Genomic DNA, 26,208 nt, shown 5'->3' on the forward strand with positions numbered 1-26,208 from the left:
GTGGGAGGAAAACACCACACAGAGCATAGGTGGGAAGGGGGAACAGGGAATCAGGCCTGAGAACTAGGGAAGGAAAATGGACACCTCCTAGTAAAAACCCTAACCAAAATCCTGACTGACTACCAGCATGAACAGACCCCAAAGGTAGGTGAGTTCATAAGCTGGAATACCTAGAGTCCTATCTAGCCCAATAGGATCCTGGTACTAATGGCACGGACGAGACTACCTGTTCCTCCAAGAAAGGACGAACAGGAGTCTTCTTCAGGCCTAATACAAACAATTGGGAAATGCAACACACAGAACCCAAACAAAATACAAAAGGGAAAATAAAGACTTCAAAGGAGCAATGGAAGCACCAGGAACTCAGCCGAGATCCAACCAAGGTCCAAACAGAAGCCACAAACGCACAGAATTGTCGGAGAGGCATTGTGTGACCGCAGCGTCATCGCGGAGATCGCGCAATGCTCCGATTTCCCTTATAATCCTTAATCCTCTGCCTCCCCCTTGCATTCCATTTCAGCACCATATGTCCAGATGCCACTTATTTCTTAATTATGGTTTGGGGCTAATGATTGGCTGGCCATTGCATTTACTGTATGTCCCTCGGAGATGATGCGTCGGGGCTGGCGCCATCCCAGAGAAGACACATAATGGGTAAATAGACGCTGTTTATTGTATGTATGCGAAACTTATATGCACTTGCACTTTAATATTATGTATAATGGGGATTGAGTCACCAGTTGTGTCTCCTGATGTGGATGTCGCCTTTTCCTGCACTTGGTTTCATGTATGAATTGTTATTTATAAATTGTTTCACAAAATTGTATTTATATTTCATGCAGTCCGGTAATTTTTATTGGCATATAGTGATACACTTTTTTGCCATAGGCATGAGTGGGTGGATTTATGGCTTAGAGTATTTTGGATGTATTTGATATTTCTGTTTTTTACAGAACTTTTTGTAGCCAAAACCATGGATTATAAAGCCAGAGAATAGTCCTGGCTTTCATCACTGGGCACTATTTTCAGAGAAACCAGTGCAGATGGAGTGACAGATTTGAAGAACGCTAGGGAGATACAGGCCAGTCTCAATGATTTATTTCACAAACGGACCAAGACGTGGTGGAATAAGGCCTTTTTAGGCAGATACCTTGAGAAAAAATTGATTCCAAGAGGTCTGAGGATACAGGTATCTCCTTAATTTGATTTTGAAGATGAGATATTTTTATCAAAGTGGGAAGAGATATGCAGTGATCAGCGTACAAATTTATGGGTCTTTTAATTGAACATAATACAATGACCTTGAACACATTGGATTGTGAGATTGAGAAGTTACACCTAACCTCGAGACAAGAGTTCAATCAGGAGTCAATGGAAGAGTTTGATTCCACACTCAATAAGAATTTAGAAAAGTGGGAAAATGAGGTTCAGGATGTTAAATCTAAAAAATGAATCCGTGATTCAAATGATTTCAGACAAAAAGGTTATATAAATGGAGACGTAGGGACAATTGTCCTTTTAAGATGGATAACAAAATGTTTTGAAACCGTTCTCTCTCCTTTTCATCTGTATCTTCGATCTCAGATCATTTGGAACCCACAGGCAGCATGACTAGATCTACATGATCACATAAAAGAAAGATGGCTCCGGGTCCCGCAACTGGAGGGAAGAAAAATGACTTTGGGTGAAGTGGAGACACACAACAGGATAATCTTAAGGTAATCAATCTTTCTCATCATGTGTTGTCTGCATCAGAAATGTCGGTTCTTGAAAAGGGTCTAACTTTCTCTCTTTGTGCCCCCTTTGATTGTTTTACAGCGATAAAGGACATGAATATATTTGCTCGATGGTCCTTTCTTTTCAAGTGGTGGTATCACAAGGAGGGGGAGGAGGAACACTTTAGTACCAGTGAAGAACAGGAGGCTGTGCAGTATACTTGAAGAATTGTTGGAGGAAGGTGAACAAGCCAGGGGAGATGAGATACCTTCATCAATTAGGTATAAGTCTAAGAAATTTCCTCCATTATCGTTATGTCCCCCTATTAATATGTTTGTCAAGTTGGTCTCCAAGGAATTTACTAAGATTCCCATGACCATATCAAGAGATAATTTGGCTCATGGCGGTGATGAAGTTGTTTAGGGTGTCCAGGAGCTGACTGTTAGTCTCCACGTATGGTGAGGCCCATGCTAATGCTTCATCCGTCAGGAGATTGACCATGAATAGCACCTTCTTTTTCTCGGTGGTGAAGGGGGCCGAGTACATCTGAAAATAGATACGGCATTGGTTTAGAAACTGTCGCCGCCGAATCTTGATGGGAGTGGCATGCGGGTGTCTGCAGCTGCGCCGCGAACGTCCAGGAGTTGCCTCTGTAATTCAATAATCTCCCTCTGTTGGCTTTGGACTACGCTTTAGAGCTGGGCAAATTTCTCCTGATACGTAGTAACAAATTATTGAAGTTCGGTGACTTGCTTACGCAGAGTGGCCATTACGGACTCCATAGTGTGGATGATTATTCTGTAACAATCCTACAGGCTCACCTGAGTCAGAGGACAGCTGGCTGGATGAAGGAGTGGAGCCCAGTGGCAAGGCAGGTAGTAGGTGCAGGAAGTCTGGCAGAGGCGTAATCGGTTGGCAGGCGATGGGTCAGGGCAGGTGGCAGTAAGCATGGTCAGACAATCCGGATGGGCAACGGTGGTAGCAGTTCAATGGGTAGGGACAAGCAGAAGAGTAGTCGGTAGTCAATTCCTGGTCAGCAGTGGACTTACAATAGTAGCAAGAGCAGCAGATAAGGAGAAGCTTGATCAAGGCTCAGGAGCTCAATAATCAGCAAGCTGGAGTGCAAGGGGCTGAACTTATATAGGGAAGTACCAGGTGTGGGGAATCAAGGGTGATGAGCAAGGCTTGGCAAGACTGAGGTTAAATAATAGGCTTCAGGGAGGAATGTCCTGAGAGGATGGTAGCCTAGTAAGCAGGGCTACCGCCTGGGATGTGGCTGGTCACGGGTTCAAATCCTGACAACCTCCTACCGAAGATCCACAAGAATGCTAAAACACTGCCAGCTAGGCCTATTATTTCTGGCAATGGTAGCTTATTTCTGGCAATGGTAGCTTACCTTGATTCACAACTCAAGGACATGGTGGCTGATTTCTACGGAAAATTGATGGGATACACCTGGAAGAAGACATGCTACTGGTGACATGTGACGTTGAGTCACTATACACCAGTATAAGACATCGAGATGGCATTCAGGCTGTTGATTATTTTTTAGAGAGACAAAATACACACATTGGTAAGAGAAGATTTTTGTTTTGTTTTTTGACGGGTCCTTCTACCTACAACTCTGGGGGACAGCAATAGGGGCGCCATGTGCGCCCTCGTATGCTAATCTGTTCCTGGGGCTGTGTGAGAGGGATCTCTTTCTGTCAGACCAGCATCTATCAATGGACTGCGCCATTTTATGGGTGCAGTACACCGATGATGTGTTTATGATCTGGCAGGGGGATTCTTTTGAGTTAGGTCTCTTTCACACTTGCGTTGTTCTTTTCCGGCATAGAGTTCCGTCGTCGGGGCTCTATGCCGTAAAAGTCCTGATCAGGATTATCCCCATGCATTCTGAATGGAGAGAAATCTGTTCAGGATGCATCAGGATGTCTTCAGTTCAGGACCGGAACATTTTTGGGCCGGAGAAAATACCGCAGCATGCTGCGCTTTTTGCTCCGGCCAAAAATCCTGAACACTTGCCGCAAGGCCGGATCCGGAATTAATGCCCATTGAAAGGGATCCGGCCTTAAGCTTTTTCTGAATGGTTACCATGGCTGCCAGGACACTAAAGTCCTGTTTGCCATGGTAAAGTGTAGTGGGGAGCAGGGGAGCAGTATACTTACCGTCCGTGAGGCTCTCGGGGTGCTTCAGAGTGACGTCAGGGCGCCCCACGGCATGGATGACGTGATCGCATGGATCACGTCATCCATGCACATGGGGCGCTCTGACGTCATTCTGGAGCGCCCCCTGGAGCCGCACGGGCAGTAAGTATACTGCTCCCCCGCTCCCCCGCTCCCCACTACTACCATGGCAACCAGGACTTTAATAGTGTCCTGGCTGCCATAGTAACACTGAACGCATTTTGAAGACTGAACCGTCTTCAAATGCTTTCAGTTCACTTGCGTTTTTCCGGATCCGGTGTATAATTCCGGCAAATGGAGTACACGACGGATCCGGACAACGCAAGTGTGAAAGAGCCCATAGAAAGATTTTTTGCCACTTTAAATGACAATACGAGGAATATCAAACTAACGTACAAATTTAACAAGGACAATTGACTTTCTAGATGTACAACTCCGGAGGGCAGCAGATGGCTCGATTTAGACGAATGTTTTCAGAAAATCCACAGCAGTCAACTCGTATTTACAATCTTCTTCATCTCATCCCCCAGAGATGATTAGATTTATTCCTGTGGGACAGTTTTTACGGACACTCAGGATATGTTTCACTGAAGCTATATTCGAAGAACGTGTGGAAGAATTGAAGCAACGTTTCTCTAACAGGGAATACAGTCAACGTTCTATCAAGACTGCATATAAAGAGCAAAGTCATGTACCCGCTTGGATCTGCTTTATTCCAGGAAGGTGAGACCGGAGGATAATAAAGCAAGGTTTAGCACGAACTAAAACTCCAGATGGCATGAAATGAGAGCCTGTTTGGAAAAGTATTGGCCGATTCTTTTGACAGATCCGGTTGTAGTGAAATATGCTTCTTCAAGTCCTTCTTTGGTCGCAAGGAGATCCAAGAATTCAACAGATTCCTCCGATCTTTCCTGGCATTGGCAGGCCCAAGTGGGGGTTTGTACTTTGTGGTAAATGTATTGCCTGCGCTAATATGGTGAGAGCCGTACATTTTCCAGATACCACTGGTGAGAAGACCTTTTTAATTACCCACTGGTTAACATGTTTCAGCACGGCGGTGGTGTATTATGCGACTTGCCCTTGTCCAAAAGTATTTGTAGGGCTCACTAAAAGAGAGCTGAAGATCAGGGTGCGTGAACATGTCTGTGATATTGTATCTGCCAGAATTGAAACAGATGAGTCTAAGTTGAAACCAGTCGCTAGGCATTTTAAATTCCATCACTGCTGTGATTCGGCTGGGTTAAAGTTTTGGGCTATTGATTGCGTGTTAAAGAACATGCGCGGTGGGGATATTACAAGGAGATTGGCTCAGTTAGAATGCAAATGGATTTGGAAGTTGAATATGCTACGTCCTAATGGTCTAAATGAATAGTCTGGTTTTTCATCCTTTTTATAGAAATTCTTCGAGTCTGCACACTCATTGTTTTAAATTCAGATTTTTTTTATAATTTTTATTTCATCATTTATTATCTTTGGTATGTATCACGTGGGATCATTTATTTTTGTGCTGTCTATATCATTTTAATATATTTGTATATATTTATTATTTTTATTTATTTTTTATTATTGATATATTGTTTTCATTATTCTGTTATTCTACTTGCTTTGAATGTTTTGTGGTCACCTGGCATGGATCCCCACATGTATGTGGTAAGGATAGGGGGAGGAGGAGGGAAGCAGGAGATAAAGTATAAAATAAAAAGTAGTATAAAAGGAAAGAACCTATTTATTAAATATATTTTTAATATTTATTTTCCTTTTTTTAATTATTTTTATAATTTATTTTTTCCTTTTATTAGGGCACTTCAACAGTTTGTTTTTATGTATTGATTAATCATGTTAATTATTTTCACAGGTATTCATACATACACTCATCATTTAATACACTCATGATTTGTTTATCACATTCACTCACTTTTTTAAATATATTTTTTATATATATTTACACTTATGTTTTGTTCATTTTCTATGCTGCTCACAATGTTATTTTTACCTCACACATGTTTATCACACACACACACACACACACACACATTTTCACACTCACATTTTTTCACATTTGCCATTATTTCAATTTTTATTTTTACTTTTTTATTAGGGTACTTTCACACTTGTGGCAGAGGATTCCGGCAAGCAGTTCTGTCGCCGGAACTGCCTGACAGATCTGGCAATCCGGACGCAAAATGATGGCATTTGTTCAGTATTTTTGGCTGGAGAGAAAACTGCAGCATGCTGCGGTATTTTCTTCGTCCAAAAAAAACGTAAGAGGGACTGAACTGATGCATTCTAAACGGAATGCTCTCTATTCAGAATGCATTAGGATAAAACTGATTTTTTTTTTTCCAGTATTGAGCTCCTGTGACGGTACTCAATACTGGAAAACAAAAACGCTAGTGTGATAGTAAAAAAAAAATGTATTTTCTTAATTTTCACTTTTTATGCATCACTGTCACTTGGATTTAATCATGTTTATTTATTTTGATGTTTGTACTCTATAATATATATATATATATATATATATATGTTGTAGGAGAGTCCCCGGAATAATAATGGACGGACGATACGTGCCACCAGAGGTCCTGGCCTCGGTGGAGTAAGAACCGGATCATTGCGGTTACAGCGGCGAATGCTGCTGGCGCAGCGTGTCCGGGCCGGTTCTTACTGGGAACAGGTAAAGAGTGGGGGGGGGGTGCCTGTTCCCCACGGCCAGCCCAGGTTTTTGGTGGAGCTGGACCTTTAAGAACCCAGCCTGCGGATGATGGGGGGGGGGTGTCTTGCTGTGCTGGAGATTTCCACAGACAGAGTGAGTGCTGGTGAAGGAGAGTCTGGGCGCAGCACACATTGAAGGATAGCCCTGGGACCTGTGGTGCTACGAGCCGAAGGGGCTCTGGCCTGAGGGAGACAAAGGCAGATAGCCTAGAAGCCTGCAGAACTGCTGTGGTCTGTCCAAAACAAGGTGACTCAAACCTGCTGTTTATTTTCTATGGAAGGACTTTTGTTCTATGCACTATGTGGATATGCACCTGTGTGGTCTGCACATTGCCTGTTATGCCGTTGGTGTGAATAAAGTCACAGTGTATCACAAAGACTGTCTATGATTGCCTCAATACTGCCGCCGCTACCGTAGCCTACCACGAGCACATCCCCACAATATTTATTTAATTAGGATCACAACATTTTATCCATTCCATCTTGCTACGATATGTCTTAGGCCCCTTTCACACGGGCGAGTTTTCCGTGCGGGTGCGATGCGTGCGGTGAACGCACTGCACCCGCACTGAATCCTGACCCATTCATTTCTATTGGGCTGTGCACACGAGCGGTGATTTTCACGCATCACTTGTGCGTTGCGTGAAAATCGCAGCATGCTCCTCTTTGTGCGTTTTTCACGTAACGCAGGCCCTATAGAAATGAATGGGGTTGCGTGAAAATCGCATGCATCCGCAAGCAAGTGCGGATGCGGTGCGATTTTCACGCATGGGTTCTAGGTGACAGCCTATTCACTGTATTATTTTCCCTTATAACATGGTTATAAGGGAAAATAATAGCATTCTGAATACAGAATGCTTAGTATAATAGTGCTGGAAGGGTTAAAAATAATAAAAAAGTTAACTCACCTTCTCCTCTTGTTCGCGTAGATCCCGGTCTGTTCTTTAGCTGTGGGCTAAAGGACCTGTGGTGATGTCAGATCACATGCTCCATCACCATGGTGATGGACCATGTGATTGGAGCATGTGATCTGACATCACCTCAGGTCATTAATCCCACAGCTAGAGAACAGACCGGGATCTACGCGAACAAGAGGAGAAGGTGAGTTAACTTTTTTATTATTTTTAACCCTTCCAGCACTATTATACTAAGCATTCTGTATTCAGAATGCTATTATTTTCCCTTATAACCATGTTATAAGGGAAAATAATACAATCTTCAGAACATCAATCCCAAGCCCGAACTTCTGTGAAGAAGTTCGGGTCTGGGTACCAAACATGCGCGATTTTTCTCACGCGAGTGCAAAACGCATGACAATGTTTTGCACTCGCGCGGAAAAATCGCGCATTTTCCCGCAACGCATCCGCCTCTTATCCGGGCAAAAAACATGACGCCTGTGTGAGAGAGGCCTTAATGCGTCGGGCCCACGCATGCGCTATATTGCGTTGTGTCCCATTGGCATTTCCGCAATTTAAGTATCGTGGCTTTGCTGGGGATATCACGTGACTTTATGGCGGTCATGTGACCGCCGCGTCATCGCGGAGATCGCGCAATGCTCTGCATTTCCCTGTCTCCCTTATACTCCTTGATCCTCTCCCTTCCCCTTCAGCGCCATATGTCCAGATGCCACTTATTTCTTAATTATGGTGTGGGGCTCATGATTGGCTGGCCATTGCATTTAATGTGTGTCCCTCGGAGATGATGCCACCTAAAGGTCCCCCAAAACGCGCCTCGGGGCTGGCGCCATCCCAGAGGAGACACATAATGGGTAAATAGACTCTGTTCATTGTATGTATGAGATACCTATATGCACTTTAATATTATGTATAATGGGGATTGAATCACCAGTTGTGTCTCCTGATGTGGATGTCGCCTTTTCCTCCACTTGGTTTCATGTATGAATTATTATTTATAAACTGTGTCAATAAATTGTATTTATATTTCATGCGGTCTGGTAATTTTTATTGGCATATGGTTATACACTTTTTTGCCATAGGCACGAGTGGATTGTGTTATGCATGGTACTGAGGTGTATGGATAGTTGTTTTATCCATTCATATTTTTGGACGATTTATGGCTTACAGTATTTTGGATGTATAAATAGAGAAGGTTAAATGACCATAATCGCCACATCTGGGGAAAGAAGGTGTGGCAAGCACCAGAAACAACACAGACGTCATTTGATTTAAATGGAAAACATGTCCGATCAAACCACGTGTTGCCAGTCTCACCGATCTCCTGCCACCTGTCGCAGGAACGTCCGTGACACTCGCCTCTTGAGTCAGCAGACACAGCGTGGCTCACAAAAAGAACTTCCAATTTTGATTCATCTGACCACAGAACAGTTTTCTATTTTTCCTCACGCCATTTTAAATGAGCTTTCATCCAGAGAAGACAGAAGAGTTTCTGGATCGTGTTGATATATGGGTTTTTCTTTGCATGATACAGCTTAAACTTGCACTTGTGGACGGCACGGTGAACTGAGATCTTAGAAAATGATTTCTGGAAGTGTTCCTGAGTGATTTCCAATAAAGAATCATGCTGGTTTTAATGCAGTGCCACCTGAGGGTCTGTAGATGAAAAGCATCCAATATTGCCCGTCGACCTTGTCCACTGCGCACATGGATTTCTACAGATTCTTTTGATGATATTAAGTACTGTAAATGGTGGGATATTTAAAGTCTTCACAATTTTACATAGAGGAATATTTTTGGGGTGAAACTCTGCTCATCTTTGCTTCTTTGAGACTCTGCCTCTCAAACATGCTCTTTTCAGTCATATGACTTACCATATTACCATATTATTCACCCTATAAGACGCACTGGCCCATAAGACGCACCTAGGTTTTTAGAGGAGGACAATAAGAAAAAAAATGTTTTCATTAGACCTCAGGTCAGACAACCAATCGGACCTCCAATGTTACTCATACCTCAGCTAACAGCCCCAAACAGACCTCTAATGTTAATAAGACCCTAATAAGACCTTAGATCAGACCTCAGCTCAGACCCCAATGTGAATGACTTCAATCATCAACTGTTGCTCCACCTGTAGTATACCACGACCTGATTCAGAACCTCACTCAGGCTCCACAATTACTGTATATCCACATAAGCCACTCAGTCGTATTAGTCTTATTCATAGTAACATAATATATAAGGCCGAAAAAATATATTTGTCCATCCAGTTCAGCCGTTATCCTCACCATCACCACCTCCTCAGGCAGAGAGTTCCATAGTCTCACTGCTCTTACAGTAAAGAATCCTCTTCTATGTTTGTGTACAAACCTTCTTTCCTCCAGACGCAGAGGATGTCCCCTCGTCACAGTCACTGTCCTGGGAATGAATAGATGATGGAAGAGATCTCTGTACTGACCGTGCAGTCCACAAAGGTTATTCGTGAGGTATAAATAATACTCACTTTTTTGAAGCTTTGCTTGTATTTTTCAGTCCTTTTATTCATATAAATAAATAGCAATAATGCATAGTAATCCTGAGAGCGCTGAACTGATTGCTACTAGGCATGAGCGAATCGACTTCGGATGGAACCGAACCCGAGTTCGGGAAATGTTTTTTTACAGTAAAAATTAATTTATAAAGTTATTGCGCAAAGTCTCGCAAGACATCGCGAAGCAATAACTTCGGCTCATCGGAGCCAATACATTCTAATACTGTATGGAGCTCTTGCTTTTATGTGAATCGACTTCGGATGTTTCATCCGAAGTCGATTCGCTCATCCCTAATTGCTACCCCATGCTACGTGACGTTTCGGAGGTCATGCGTGCCTGTGGGTTGTGAACATGCGCTTTAAATGCAATCTCTTTCCATCATCATTTTACATTTACATATATTCATTAATAGCTTCAGTTTTCACAGATGTACATCAAATATTTTGCACTCCTCACCGCCAGCAATCTTCTTCCTCCTGCCACGGGCTGTGCGCGTCAGGTCACAGAGCGCCCTCATGCTGTGCGCAGCCACAGCACAGCCGACAACCAGGAAGTGGTGAGTAAAGCTTCATGCAGATGTCCGTGGAACACGGTCTGTGAGATACCGGACTGGCATTGCAGGAGCGCACGGCATCATAGCAACCAATGACACCGTGGGCTCCTGCAATACCAGTCTGGTATCCCACGGACTGTGTGCCACGGACGTCTGCATGAGGATTAAAGAGTCATTACCGCTTCCCGGCCCTTCGGTACTAATAAATGCTTCCATAATGGAAGTGCTCAATAATATCCCCCAAAAGACGCAAGGACATTTTCCCCTCACTTTTGGGGCGGAAAAAATACGCCTTATAGGTCGAAAAATACGGTAGTTGCAAATTGCTCATTCAGATTGTTTTTATTAGTACCACTTTCTTTTCCAGCCTTTTGTTGCCCCAACATTTTTGAGATGCATTGCTGCCATCAAGTTCTTAAATGAATTACCGTATTTTTTTCCATAAAATGGTAAAATGTCTCACTTTCACCATCTGATATGTGTTCTGTGATCTATTGTGAAAACAATATTGGGTCTATGAGATTTATAAATCACTGCGTTCTTGGAATTAGGGTTGTACTTTATGCACCAGATAGAGCTATGATAGGAGACGAACCTCACAAAGTGATAGTGTAGACATAATTTCTAACACCTCTGCACATTGTTTATTGGTAAAGGGCCCTAAATCTAACATCATACTTATTTCTGGTAACCAAAGGATTTCTCTGTATACAGGACGACAGAATCTGCTTATACATAATCAATACATCTCCAATCCCTTCTCCCAAATCTGCACATGTGAGTGTGTGGCAATAACAATAGAGACACTTCTAGTTGGGGATTCAAAGACATGGCGCGGTTGGAGGACCTGGTAAAAATCTGATTATAGTCAGTTCTGAATTGGTCAAAATTCTTTTAAGGGAGTCTTTCACCTAAACTGACCATTATAAAACACTAACACCATGATCTGCATTATAGTCTCCATATTGGAATGCTACTTACCGTATAGCTGTCCGTCGCTTATTTTTGCTAAAAAACACTTTTATTCAATATGTTAATTAGGTTCTGAAGGTGCCCAGGGGCGGCGTTCAAGCGGCCGGTGCCCAGGCCCCTCGTCGCTTTTCATATGAAACCCCTCCCCTTTCACCCCTCTGGCCCGCCCTAAGTTCTTCAGAAATCCAGCGCCAGTGCCGTTCACAAGATTCGTCCCGCCTGCGCACTTCATTCCCCATTCCGGCACATTAAATGCTTTTGTGTCTCTGCTCATAATGGGGAATGAAGTGCGCAGGCGCAGCGAATCTTGTGAGAACCTAGGGCGGGTCAGAGGAGTGAAAGGGGAGGGGTTTCATATGAAAAGCGATGAGAGGCCTGGGCACCGGCCGCTTGAACGCCACCCTTGGGCACCTTCAGAACCTAACATATTGAATAAAAGTGTTTTGTAGCGAAAATAAGCGACAGACAGCTATTTGGTAAGTAGCATTCCAATATGGGGACTATAATGCAGATCATGGTGTTAGTGTTCTATAATGGTCAGTTTAGGTGAAAGACTCCCTTTAAACCCTTATCTGTTTGAACTTGTTCTAGAAATTTTATCCCACACTTTTTCCATGGAAAAAAAAAATACCTCTAGTCTTAAAATTTCAGGTAATGTAAGCTTACGGCAAAGTAGTGGAGAGGATGCATACCCAGTTATTTGTTGCAAGTCTTCTTATTTGTCCCATGCCGTTACTATTAGTGCCAGAAGGCATCACAAAATAAATCACGATACGTTGTGTGGAAAAATAGCAACATTTCTGCACATAGGCCCTTTTGTATACAGTTTGAGAAATGCTTGTATGAACGAATTGTTGCAGTTTTTAGCTTATGTGCTCAAAAAAGGGAGCATCTGAAGAGGTGCTGCTAAAAACAGAGCAAGAGGGTGGGTAAAGGTAACTTTCCTGACTTTTAAGATCTGTCTTCTATAGTTTTGTATTCTATCGTTTTCTATAGCTTCTATAGTTTTGCCTGAAAAATTCCCTGAATCTTATAAAGGTCCTTTGAAGTATGCACAATAACTAAATTATTAACTGTATTGTGTCAAATATATTTCATTTGCAGAAAACCTCAGATAAAACCTAAAAAGTATCTTAACCCGCACTTTCACTGTTACTTAAATCTTTGTGAAAGAGCTAACAGTATGAACAGTACAAAATGTAGGTAAGCATAAAGAGGGACTTTCTGTACTCCTATTGTACAATAAATCAGAGAAACTGGTAAGCTTGTTCTACGGTTGTCTGTCATAACATGTAATTTATGGCTCATCCTAAAATAATAGGTTTGGAAGGCAAGGAAATGGAAAAATCGTGTACTGCCGGAAACTGCTACCACGGAGAGAATGGATGCCGACCCTTAGTATCACCTTTCAAAATGCTAATATTGAGTTTACAGGATGCAGGAAAGCACAAATTGAATTTAAAAGAGAAGTTCTAGGAGTACGGTGTCAATGCTTTGCTATACACGTAGCCATAAAAAACTTGTTTAAAGATTTTTTTTAGCAGAGAGATATAAAATCAAATACAGTAGTAACATTACTACATGTAATTACTCTGTCACTGCTTAGAACATTCATCACCATGTTAAGGCTCTACTAGACTCTACAATGATCCCTCAAGATACTGTATAATATTAACTTGTTCAGGGGTAACCACTGTAAGCTGAAACCATTGTATGGTACCTTTGTTTGGCTTCTGTGAGTCTCTAAGGCATCAAAAACAAAATTTTAAGTATATGCAAATGAGGATTCACAAGTGCCCAGGGGCACTTTGCTGGAAGTGCCTAAGCCCCCTGGCGTTACTTGTGGCTATCTCCTCCTCGGTTTATCTTGCAGCCAGCCCTATATCCCCATGACATCCCTTTCTTCTGTGACCAAAATCCCGCCCCTGCGCACATCACGGCCAGACCAGGTGGTCTGGGTAGTGTACTGTGCCTGCCTGGGTCTGGCAGTGATGGACTTGGGAATTTGGACACAGAAGAGAGTGACGTCAGAGGGATACAGGTCTGCGGATAAACAGGGAGGAGTTAGCCACAAGTAGCGCAAAATGTGTCATGTTGGTGACAGACTCTCTTTAACCCTAGCGAACCGTTGATTGGTTCCAAAGCCCCATAATGCCACCCCAATATAAGATTAAATCAATAATCAAAGAATTAAGCAGCTAACAACTACAGATAAAGCAAGTCCATAGTCAGAAATAGCTGCTGGAAGCTGAAACACACTTTCTATATAGAGGACAGGAGCTTCTTCAGGGTCTGGTACAATACACACAGTCTACCAAAAAATAAAATGGATCCATCCTAACCTGGTGTCCAAAGAGCAGTAAAAAAAACGTAGCCATGTCAATCCCATGAACCACAGATCAGCAGTGTCTAAGGCACTGTATGTGGAGACTGGTTTCCAGTTATGATGGCTCATGAAAGACCATTGGATGTTGAAAATAATTTATCCTAAGGTTATTGTACTGTAACTTGAGGGACAACCGTATTTTATGAGATCTGAACGTTACAACTTGTACACTAAATACAACACACACTTTTTAATTTGTTAAAAAAAAATAACTGCTTGGATCACATTTTACATTAGCATATTCTGTACAGAAAGATAATAAGGTGCAAATAAGGTGCTCAAAGATCCAAAAATAAGTGGAGTGTGAAAATTTCTCCTACTATTTAGCTGGTTTCGTAACAAGAAATTAGCACATGTAAAGCAGCGGATGTGGACCCAATGTGTTACTGAACAGATTTGACTTAAGGCTACTCCTAGAGGCGTTTTCTAAAAGACCTTCCCCTGGTATTCACCTCTATACTGGGTTTTCTTTCCCTGCTTCAGAGGAACCACCAGACCAATACATCTTGGAGTATTCTCTGTTTAGTGACAGGTGACCCAGGAGGGTCAAAAGACACCGATGAGTGGCACCAAAAAGTAAACAGGCTAAAGGTGGGGGCAAGCAGCACGCGGTAAGTACGATAAACAGGCAGAGGTCAGTGCAGGCAAAACAGGTGCAATATGATAAACAGGCAGGATGATCAGATGGCAAAAATACCCTCGTAGGGACTAGCAGGCTAGGCAATCTTTTTGGTCAGGCACCCTCAAACAGAGAAAGGTGCATTAAATACCCTGGAAGGCTATATATTGGCTGGGGCAGATAAGAAAATGCATGCTGTCCTTTAAGAACCAGAGGTATTGATACCTTAGGTATGTGTGCTCCGGAGCAACCACAAATGAATGAAGCCACTGGACCACTGTATTAATTTTTTTTTTATAGCTGCATTCCTACCAGAAAACAAACCGCTAACCCTAATATCAATATGTATCAGTAGAGTACTCAATATGTTTCCTTAGTCAACCATTCTTCTGTAGTCTATTGATCAAAAAAAATATTTTTCCTAAAAATGAAACTGTACAACACAGAAAATAAAAAAATGGTCCAGGTAAAAGTTATCTGTACTTTTAACAAACTTTCTATAAATCAATAGTACAGATGAATATAGAAACCTTTGTAATATACAGTATCTTATCAGAGAAAATCTAACATTGAGGACTTCACAATTTGTGGGAACAAACGCTCATAGGAACACTCATTCCTAAAAATTAATTAAGTGATCGATCAGCCAATGAAAGACACTCACTTGTAAGCTGATGGGCATTCATCAGGATAAAAGATGTACAAATATCAGCAGCAAATCTCGCTATGTAATGACAGGTGTGCTACCGATAATGAAAAAAAATTACTGTGGAAGCAGCAATTGGTCTGTATGATCAGGCTAGTAAAAATGAGTATCGATGGATGTGCTCTATTTCTTTAAGATGGATGTGTTCACATTGCCCAAACATCGGGCAGTCTACTATAGCTCTTACTCTGAATTCTGTGATAACTCTGCCATGAGACACCGTGATGGACTGTCAGTGCACTGAAGGATCAGATTACAGCTGCCCATACAAATTTATAGAGAGAGGAAGGAGGTGTGAACTCAAAATGAGAAACAAGCAGAGAGACACAGGCACAAAGGCTGCAGCAGCTATTAGTAGATTTTCTATCTCACTCTAAATGCTTTATTCACATCAGTACTGCTCAGTACTTCTCTATAATGTCCTACATGGTACTGTTGCTGTTTCTGAGTAAAGGCTGTATTACACTGCCCGATTTTTGGGCCAGTGTAAGCTCGTTAGCGATCATCTTGCAGTATAATACTCCCACCGAATGCCCGATGAACAATCAAACGCTCATTCATTGGGCAATATTGATTTTTAAGCATGCTTAAAAATCAGCGCTTGCCGGTCGCAGATCGTGCTGTTTAATAGTGATCTGCTGCCGGGAAACCACTAGACAGCATGGGGATGAGTGATGACATAGCGATCACTCCTCCCCATGCTGCAGAGGAGATTGATGCATGTAATAGCAGCGGTTTCCTCCGCTAGCTAGCAAGCGATTGCCAGGAGGGGACGCTTCCCTCCTAACAATCACTTGCTCTATCAGCAGAATCTCCTGTTCTCTCTGCGTGTGCTCTTTATGTGCCCCCTAGCTCAGGGAGAAATGAAGATTAGACTGAAAGCCTGCAGAAGGGAAACTGATAAAATAGTGATGTCATATAATGGCCAGATATCGCGTTATCCCTCACATACAGTACACTTAAATAACAGCTTTTTTGAAAAAAAAAAAAAAAAACTGAAATCACAGGTACACTTTAGAGGGGTTGGCCACTTTATAATAGCTTTCAGAAATGTGCAGGAAACAGCACAGTGAGCAACCTACTAATATCACGTTATAAGCCCACCAGCTCCAAGATCCTTCTCTGACAAGCACCTTCTCCTTGATAAGTGCAGTGGTCCTCTCTGACTGTATGGTGTTCGGGTCCCAACATGTCTGATGATGGAGAGGCATGTGAACTACTGTAACTCGTCCATCAGCAGCCTCCAATAACACTGTGCATGGCCCGAGAAACAGTGCTATTCCCTTTGCTGTGCTATTCAAAGGAGGCCACATGTTTCTTCATCAGTGGCCATGTTGGAACTGGAATGCCATACAGTCCGTGAAGAACACTACTCACCAAGGGACGGCACCTGAAGAAGAAGAGGATTTCAGCACTGAGAGGCTTTAAAGAGGACCTGTAAGCTCTCCTGACATGTCTGTTTTAGTAACTACCCGCATTCACCATGCAATAATAATTCTGGAACATATTTTCAGATAGCTGAATGTTGTGCCATCCCTCTATTATTCCTGCTAGAATTTGTAGAATTCATTTCCGACTGGGCGTTACCAGATTGGGGGTTATCGTTGCACAGTCTGATTGGACAGTGGTAGACTGTGAGGGGTTTTCACCCACCACTGATAACACTCAGTTGGTGAATAAATCATAAACTTCAGTAGGAATAATAGAGGAAAAGCACAGAGTCAAAAGAATATATATGCTCCAGAATTGTCACTTCATGTGCAATACAATTATTTACTACAACAGACATGTCCGGAGAGGTGACAGGTCACATTTAAACAATAGTAAGCTGCTACTGGTGCGGTTTCCAGCAGGTTTGTAAAAGTTATGATAAAGTGGCTGACCTACTGGTGAAGACACGTTGGAGATGTGCAAAGGAAGACCTGATATACTGTATATTTCACTGACTAATGTTTAAAAAAATAGAGTGATGTAGTATAAGACAAAGCTTAGAAAATGTTTGTCCACTGTATTATATAGTGTTATAGAACAGAGCATAGAGTGCCTCAATAAAGACATAAAAAAGCAACAAAATGATACAAGTACAGCAGCTAACACACTGACCATTCTATGTACTCACCCGCATCCCATGGAAACGAGGGTTGCTGTAGAACAGCTTCATCTGCTCTGACGGGAGAGGTCCTAACACCTTCTGGATTGTGAAAAGTTGATCAATTTCACTTTCTCCGGGAAAAAGTGGTTGGCCATCACTCAGTTCTCCAAGGATACAGCCCACAGACCACATGTCAACAGCCTTCCCATATGGAGCCCTATATAAAGACAGCAATAGAAATGATGAATACTACAGTACATACTGTTCTGACTCTAAGTCTTATCTACATGCTAGCTGTACCCTTCTACTAATAAATAGGTGACAAAAATCTCCCACAATTTGTGCCGGAAAAAACAAACTGCTCTACATGCTTTACAACACATTTATCAAAAGGTAGCGTTCTATGGATCCGTACTTTACATGGTGGAAAAGCTGAGCAGACTCGATGGAAGCTGAAAGGGCAAAGCACTTTAAGCCGCGATTCTGTCCCTTCACGTTTTCCAACAAAGGTTAGCTACCCTTTAAAGTTAACCTAACCTTTGTGTATTAAACATACAGTGTGTGTACATGAAGAATAACAGTATTTGGCTCCATTATATTACTTGTATCTGGCATTTATAGCAGTTTTCCTCTGTGCTTGAGTGAATATCTGGTTTGCAGTTCTCTCAGACATGCAGGGCCGGCGCTTCCATATAGGCAAGGGGGGCAATTGACCCTGTGCCCCCAAGCCCACCACTGGCGCTGGCCTGCATCTAACGGCAGGTCACAGGGAGATGAAGGCTTTGTGGAGGCGCTCATCTCCATAGTCATCTGTATCGCCGTCCTCAGGACAGGGATACAGATGGCTGTGCTGTGAGGCAGGGGAGGGAGAGGCGTCTCCCTTCCCTGTTCCTCTGATAGGCTGCTGGCACAAGGCCCGCAGCCTATCAGAGGCCAATGCAGGCGGCGCGATGACGTAATCGGGCCGACTGAGCCGTACAGCGCGGGACACAGGCCGGAAGAGGCCTACATCGCATCGCTGTGTGATGGAGGTAAGCATAAGTGTTTTTTTTTTTTATACCGGACTATCTGTTACTGCCACATGGGGGGAGCGGGGGGCACTTGATACTGGCACTTGATGCTGGCACATGGGGGGAGGTTGGCACTTGATACTGGCACATGGGGGGTTGGCACTTGATACTGGCACATGGGGGGTTTGGCACTTGATACTGGCACATGGGGGGTTTGGCACTTGATACTGGCACATGGGGGGTTGGCACTTGATACTGGCACATAGGGGGTTGGTACTTGATACTGGCACATGGGGGGGTTTGGCACTTGTTACTGGCACATGGGGGCATGGAGAGGCACTTGTTACTGGCAAATGGGAGGGTATGGAGAGGCACTTGTTACTGGCACATGGGGGGTGAAAGAGAGGCACTTGATACTGACACATTATTATGGGGCACTATGGGGGCTTCTACTAAGGCCACAAAGAAGGGGTATTTTATATAGGGTGCTCTGTGTGGTACTAGTATTATCTGTTTCTGCAGTATAGTATTGGGGAGCAAAGTGTCACAGTATTGGGGGTATATAGGATGATTTGTCCAGAAGATGGGAGGATGATGGAAAAGTAGTAAACTAAGATTTTTATTTTTTTTGTCAAACTGCAAAGACGGAAAATAGCAACAAAATGGTGGTCTGGTCTGAAGGTCTGAAAGGAGAAGGTGAGGACAGAGAACCTCTACATCAAAGGAGACGTCACTGGATGTAAGAGGTATGTGTGCTGTATTTCTGTAGTGATGGGGGGGAACGTTAAAGACAGCAAGTGTCATGTGTGTGTGTGTGTGTGTGTGTGGGGGGGGGGGGGGTCCTTATTGTTTTCCGCCCCAGGGCCCCATTTCACCTAGAACTGCCCCTGCAGACATGGTAGGTAGAGACAAGCTGCCATCCACTGCACACACAGAAAGTAGAGGGAAATCTCCTGTCTAACTGTCTCACAGTTACTCAGAAGCAGTGCCAGGATAATGGATGACATTACAGAGAAGTGCTGACTTGTATTTTTGTGAATGAAGCACTTGTGCTGAGATATAACCTTACTACATATTTAGCTCCAGCAGTTTCTCCTGCTTCTCCAAAGCTCCCACTCACTCCCCCCTCCCCTCTCCATAAACGTGTATTGACATGTATACTGTGATCCTCCTGTGAAGATGGTTCATCTTAAGATGGGTTAAAAGCATTTCTCAAAGTGAAAAGCAATTAGCAAGGGGGGTGGGGGTAAACAGCTGATAACATGAGAACTAGACATTTCTCTCTGATAAAACATATTACAAAGTTTCTTGTTTCTTCTATTAATTTATTTAAAGTTGTGTTAATGTACAGTGACTCTTTAAGGGTGGGTTCACATCTGCGTTCTGGATTCCATTATGGCTTTCCATTATAACATGGTTATAACGGAAAAAAACGGAATCCATAAGACGGAGGTCCAAACGGAAGCCTTTAAAGAGACATTCCATTTTGATCCGTCTTCAAATAAGTTTATAGGGAATCATAACTGATCCGTCTAGTTCCCATTATGCAAGACGGAAAACAAAGTCCCGTCGACAGTAATACAAGTCTATGAGCAGTATAACGGATCCGTCCTTCCGTCTTATGGATTGCGTTATTTTCCATTATAACCATGTTATAACAGAAAGCCATAACGGAATCCATAACGCGGATGTGTACCCACCCTAAGTGTTAGGCTACTTTCATACTGGCGTTTCTGGGTCCGCTTGTAAGATCTGTTTCAGGGATCTCACAAACGGTTCAAAACGGATCAGTTCAGCCCCAATGCATTCTGAATGGATAAGGATCCGTTCAGAATGCATCAGTTTGTCTCAGTTCCGCTCTACATTTTTTATTTCTCTATTATTGGTCTTTTTTCCTTATGGCCATTTTACTTGACCTGATAATGGGCAAAACAACGCTTGTAGGAATGTTAATCATAAACATGTCTTCTGATCAGCCGACCAGCGATCCAACTCTCCTTTGTGGTTCATCATATCTTTAATGTGGAGACAAAAATGATTGTTTGTTGACAGCACAACTCCCAGTGTGAACAGGGTGCTGACAAACAATACCACTCTATGAAAGAAGGGGTTTGAACAAATAATCACAAGTACACTTGTCCATTTAAATCTCTCCTGATAATTGCAAAGTAATATAAGAATGTAAAATGAGTAATGATCCACTTCCTAGATCGTCAATCGGCACTCGTACAGGCAATTCATCTGCCCATGTAAAAGGACCTTTGCAAGGGCATAGCTATAGGGGTGCCGAGGTAGTATTCGCTACCGGGCCCAGGAGCCTGAGGGGGCCCAAAGACCCTTGTGCCACATAACAAACCAGTATTATAGAAAGTTCATGCAGGTCAAGTTACACCTCTGGTTGCAGGGAAGGGATTAGGTCAAGAATCTGGCATGGGGTGGGGGTGCCGTTTTAATTTTTGCCTCAGGCAGCACAAGGCTATGTGCTTCCTTGCCCCTGGCCACAAAGCCCTGAGGGAAGGTTGGCCAAGCGGGACTCTTGCACCAGGGCCAGGACCCTTTAGATACGCCCCTGGACCACTGCATGTCTGCTCAGATACCACAAAAGTACAGAACTGGAATGTGACTTAAAAGGGTTTTCTGATACTTTTATGTCCTCAGGCTATATCATCAACATCTGATTGGTGAGGAACAAATCCTGCACCCCTTAAAATCAGCAGTAGCTCTGGCATTCGGTGGTGGAACTACACAGCTCTATCCAATGTGTAGAGGACGGAGATGGTTACTGTAGCGCTGATCCCATTCACTTCAATGTAGTTCTGGCACTGGAGCTGCTGTGGAACAGCTGAGATGTGGGATGTCGGACTTCCGGCGTTCAGATATTGGTGGCCTAGACTGAGGATAGGCCATCAATATAAAAGGAGTGGACAACCCCTTCAATGCTGAACTGTCAAATCTTAGCAAACCCTACAACCCAAAAAAGTTATTCACTGCAATGGTTAAAACGCAGCTTGTCAAACTTCACACAAGTACAGCCGAAGAGCCTGGAAATGCTGTGTTAGAGTTATATAACGCAAGCCTTACTTTCAGAGGTTCTTAAAAAGGTGCAATTATACAGTATGTAACAAACACTGAAGCAAAACTGGGTTAATTAAATTAGCCTATTCCTGCTCGAAGCAAATGCTTGCTCTAGTTTCCTGAGAACTGTGGAAACATTCTTCTATCCCCATAAGAACTCTATACAGGTGACTGCTCACCGCACATTTCTCATCGGTGCTATTAAGGAGTCAATAAAGATAATGGGGTGAAACGTACAAGTGCTAAAAAGCAGCCAAACAGGAAACAGCCACTCATTGTCACAGAGAACATATGGTAGAAATGGGATTTCATAGCCTCTCAAGACCTGTCTGCTATTATTCCATTAGATGCCTTTTCTCTAGTTTTCTTTCCTTTTTCACTCGTTTCATATACTCTTGGTGCAGTAGTTTACCAGGCAACTTATAAACCTCTTGTTCTAGCCACTAGACCTCCATTGGATGCCTAATCTTTCATATAGTCAGGAAAATTGTCAATGGCATTTAACATTTTTCAAACCAGCACCTGGATCTGAATACTTTTCTAATTGCATGTAATTCAAAACTTTGTATAGCCACTAAGTTATTCAATAAAACATATCTGTATAGCGCCACCTGCTGTTTACTCTTTTTCTAATTTCTCTGTCCAGACGGAAGCACATGCTCAGTTCCATCCTTCAACTGCCACCACCTGCAGTCGAAAGGACACACCCCCTGAGAAAGCGCATGTCCCCTAAGTTTCCAGCTTGAAATAAATCTAGCAGAACAATTGGAGCAATGAATTGGGGGATCTCTGGATCCATGTGAGGTGCGGGGCTAGCTCTAAGATTGTAAGGCTACTGTCACACTAGCGTTTTTGCTGGATCCGGAAGGGTTATGAACGGATCCAGTTGTATTATTTTTAACATAGCCAAGACGTATCCATCATGAACACCACTGAAAGTCAATGGGGCACTGATCCGTTTTCTATAGGGTCAGATTGTGTCAGAGAAAACTGATCCGTCCCTATTGACTTACATTGTGTGTCAGGACGGATCTCCGTACCACATTGCGGACAGAAAAACACTGCTTGCAGCGTAATTCTGTCTGCGATGGGAGAGCAACCAAACGGAACAGAATGCATTTTGGAGCACTCCGTTCTGTTCAGTTACGTTTTGTCCCCATTGACAATGAATGGGGACAAAACTGAAGCGTTTTTTCCCCCGGTATTGAGAATCTATGATGGATCTCAATACCGGAAAATATTAACTCTAGTGTGAAAGTAGCCTAAGCTAGAGACTGACATGTGCATACTATATGTTACTGGATTTTCATTTTTTACATTACATCATGGGATAACCCCTTTATTAAATTGTTACTTTTAGTATAAACTTAGAATCACCTCGAAAACAGACAGAGTCCATCACTTTGGAAATGATGTAATGCACAGATAGAGAACATGCTAATTAATGTGCTTTTCTTTGGAATAATTCCCAGACTGAAATGAACAATGCTGGCAGAAGTGCAGGCTCGATCAGAAGTGCCAATTATTTTAGCAAATTTTAATATTCTCTTTTATATAATGATTCCAGGAAGGGAACTGGCATCAGGAAACCAGGTAAAATGTAGAGTTTAATGGGCTGAAGCAAAGCAACTGTACATAGAGCAAAGGGAAGAGTTACAATAACCACCTATGTACAGCAGACAGGGATTTTTTCAGATTCATTAAAAAGTCCTTATTTGCATCATTGCCCCAGCCGGGTTAATGAACGTTCAGAGGATCCTTTGGTGGGCCCAGATTCTCCCCACCACTAGGGGGAGCTCAGTGCACAGTTACCATTTACAAGAAGGGAAATATTCACTCTGCATTGAGCTCCCCCTAGTGGCAGCTATATGAAAATGTAGCGTTTTCTTGTCGGGGAAAGAAGAAGTTCAGCGTTGGGCCCCCCTTCCCCCCTCCCGGGTCCCATAACAGTTGCATGGTCTGCCTCCATTGAAGGTACGCCACTGGTGTCACCAAATACCTGCTCAAACAAACGCCCAGATGTCAGTCCCCTTAACAGATAGCACTCTGTAATGCAGGAAGATCAAATAAAAACTGCGAAAGAGAAATGGAAAACCATAGGCCTTGATATGTGACTTTGAGGGGAGATTTACTAACACTGGCATTTCATATGACATAAGATGTGTGGAATTTTTTCGGAGGCACACACCTCTTAATAAATATGGCGCATCGATGGCCTGTCTGTGCACCACAAGCTATGAACTTGCATCATTTTGAGCTGATATTTTTGCCAATATTCTGATATGTTGGCCCCCGTCTGCTAAAGCTCTTTGAAAATTTGGAGTAATGGAAGGACCCAAAATGTCACAAATTTCAGCACAAAAACCGAGTGCACCAGAATTTATATAAACAAAGCTGGTGTACCAGTCATGACAGGTCCCTCTGATATTTTAAGTACTATAATGTTGTTATTATATTTGTTCTCCTATATACTTGTACTCTTGTATGCCATTTTCTAACCTTTATCTCTGATAGAAAAAAAGGCTACTTTCACACTAGCTTTGGGGCTCCGCTTGTGAGTTCCGTTTGAAGGGGCTCACATCACGGCCCCGAACGCATCCGTCCAGCCCTAATACATTCTGAGTGGATGCGGATCCGCTCAGAATGCATCAGTCTGGCAGTGTTCAGCCTCCGCTCCGCTCAGCAGGCGGACACCTGAACGCTGCTTGCAGCGTTCGGGTGTCCGCCTGGCCGCGCGGATCCGTCCAGACTTACAATGTAAGTCAATGGGGACGGATCCGTTTGAAGATGACACAATATGGCTCAATCCTCAAACGGATCCGTCCCCCATTGACTTTCAATGTAAAGTCTGGACGGATCCGTCTGAGGCTACTTTGACACTTAGAAATTTTTTAACAATATAATGCAGAGGATCCGTTCTGAACGGATCCACCGTCTGCATTATATGAGTGGATCCGTCTCAGACGGATCCACTCTGAACGCAAGTGTGAAAGTAGCCTTAAATTGTCTACAAAACCAATATATTATGTAGTTTAAGGGACTGTAGTTGAAGGAACTTGTGCAATTATAACTGTTGTTTTGGTTCCTTTTGCTAGTTGTGGGGTCGGCAATGACAGGTTCACAGGTTTTTGGGGTTAAAAGTCCAAACAACTTTTATTTCGATCCAAACACATGATAGTAGCATCCAAGGTCATTTAGTCGCTTTTAAGCATCCACATGTACGTGACATAAACTAAGTAAATCCCCTTGCCGATCTGGATGCTAACTATACATCAGGTTACCTCACCTAAAGTATTCCAAATCCAGCACAGGGGAATAAGGCTTTACACAGCCACCACAAGTCATGTAGCTTCCAGGCTATGACCCTGAATGAGGCTCTCAGCTCTGTTATATCCCCACAGTAATGAACCCAGAAGCTACACCTGGATTCATCGCCGGCTAGGGGAAAATGTTGTACTGGAGTGGGAGGGAATGGCAGGTCTCTCTACCAACCTAGCCACCATTCCATGAAAATTCAGGCCCATAAAGCACTTTAAATTAAAATGCTTTCCTGGATTCTTTTTACCCCACCATCTGAGCATTCTGGGTGTGATATAGATCCCCTTCAGTACTTTACCATACACAGTGTATACTGATTCTCTGCTAATAGCCTTTCCACACGGAGCGGTACAGCCATCCTCTGACAGATTCCACGTAAGCATCTTTTAAAGTATAATCCTCACCCCAGAAGCAGCTCAGGAGAACGGTACCATCGGGTGGCCACATATTCAGTGTAATTGGCATTGCTGCCTTCAGATAAATTCCTTGCAAATCCTGAAAACATAAAACATACAATTCTCCTCTTTACAAATATGATTAAATAAAAGTACACACATCATTTTCTTCTTTCTCTATGATTTTCACACAGTGCCTTGAAAAAGTATTCATATCTTGAACTTTTGCACATTTGTTCATGTTACTCCCACAAAGTGTGGGAGTGGGAGTCGGGGTCGGGGACGGGGGGGGGGGGGGGGGGGGGGTAGGGAAACGTCAGTACATCTTATGGGGCAAAAACTAATGAGTACTTCCAGGAGGACTGGAAGGTGGTGAATGCAGTGCTCCCCTGGCTCTGTACTTACCACTTTCTGGTCTTCCTCGGCTGCTCACCGTTGACAACGTTGGCACTCTGTGACCTCATGCTGTGCCCGTCGGTCACAGCACAACGTTCGGCAGGAAGAAGGGAGCTGGATGACAGGAGTGGTGGCGTCCGGATCAGGAGAGGTAAGTTGATTTTTTAATCTGATCTGAGCATGAGGGTCATTCACATGGAGGTCTGATCTGAGGTCTGTTTGGGGGACTTATGGAGGTCTGCTTGGGAGTCATTCACATGGAGGTCTGATTGTGGGTCATTAACTGCATGCAGGTCTATGAGGTCTGACTGGGGATCATTCACATGGAAGTTTGATCTGAGGTCTGATTGGGGGACTTTTTTAAGTCTGATCCGAGGTGTCATTATGGGTTATTCACATGGAGGTCTGATTTGCGGTCTGATAGGGGGACTTATTAATATGTGAGTCTGATCTGAGGTCTGATTGGGGGACTTATTAACATTGGGGGTCTGTTATGAAGTCTGAGTAACATTGGGGGTCTGATTGGGGCTGTGGGCTAAGATCTGATTAACATTGGGAGTCTAAATTGAGAGTCTGAGCTGAGGTCTGATGAAAAATATATTTTTTCCTCTAATACCTAGGGCAGGTGCA

At 43.1% G+C, this 26,208-nt stretch overlaps 1 protein-coding gene across 5 annotated transcripts in view; it reads right to left on the reverse strand.

The window, feature by feature from the left end:
• The window catches only part of CDKL5 (cyclin dependent kinase like 5), a 402,014-nt gene that overhangs the window by 63,327 nt on the left and 312,479 nt on the right, over positions 1–26,208 (reverse strand). For all 5 annotated transcript variants that reach the window (XM_044284001.1, XM_044284003.1, XM_044284000.1 and 2 more), the window contains exons 9-10: positions 25,192–25,282; positions 17,412–17,601 (exon numbers count right to left, since the gene is read on the reverse strand). In XM_044284001.1, coding sequence (XP_044139936.1) covers positions 17,412–17,601; positions 25,192–25,282 — 281 coding nt within the window. The remainder of the gene's footprint in view (positions 1–17,411; positions 17,602–25,191; positions 25,283–26,208) is intronic.

Source organism: Bufo gargarizans, chromosome 3, assembly GCF_014858855.1.
Source record: "Bufo gargarizans isolate SCDJY-AF-19 chromosome 3, ASM1485885v1, whole genome shotgun sequence".
Taxonomy (NCBI): domain Eukaryota; kingdom Metazoa; phylum Chordata; class Amphibia; order Anura; family Bufonidae; genus Bufo; species Bufo gargarizans.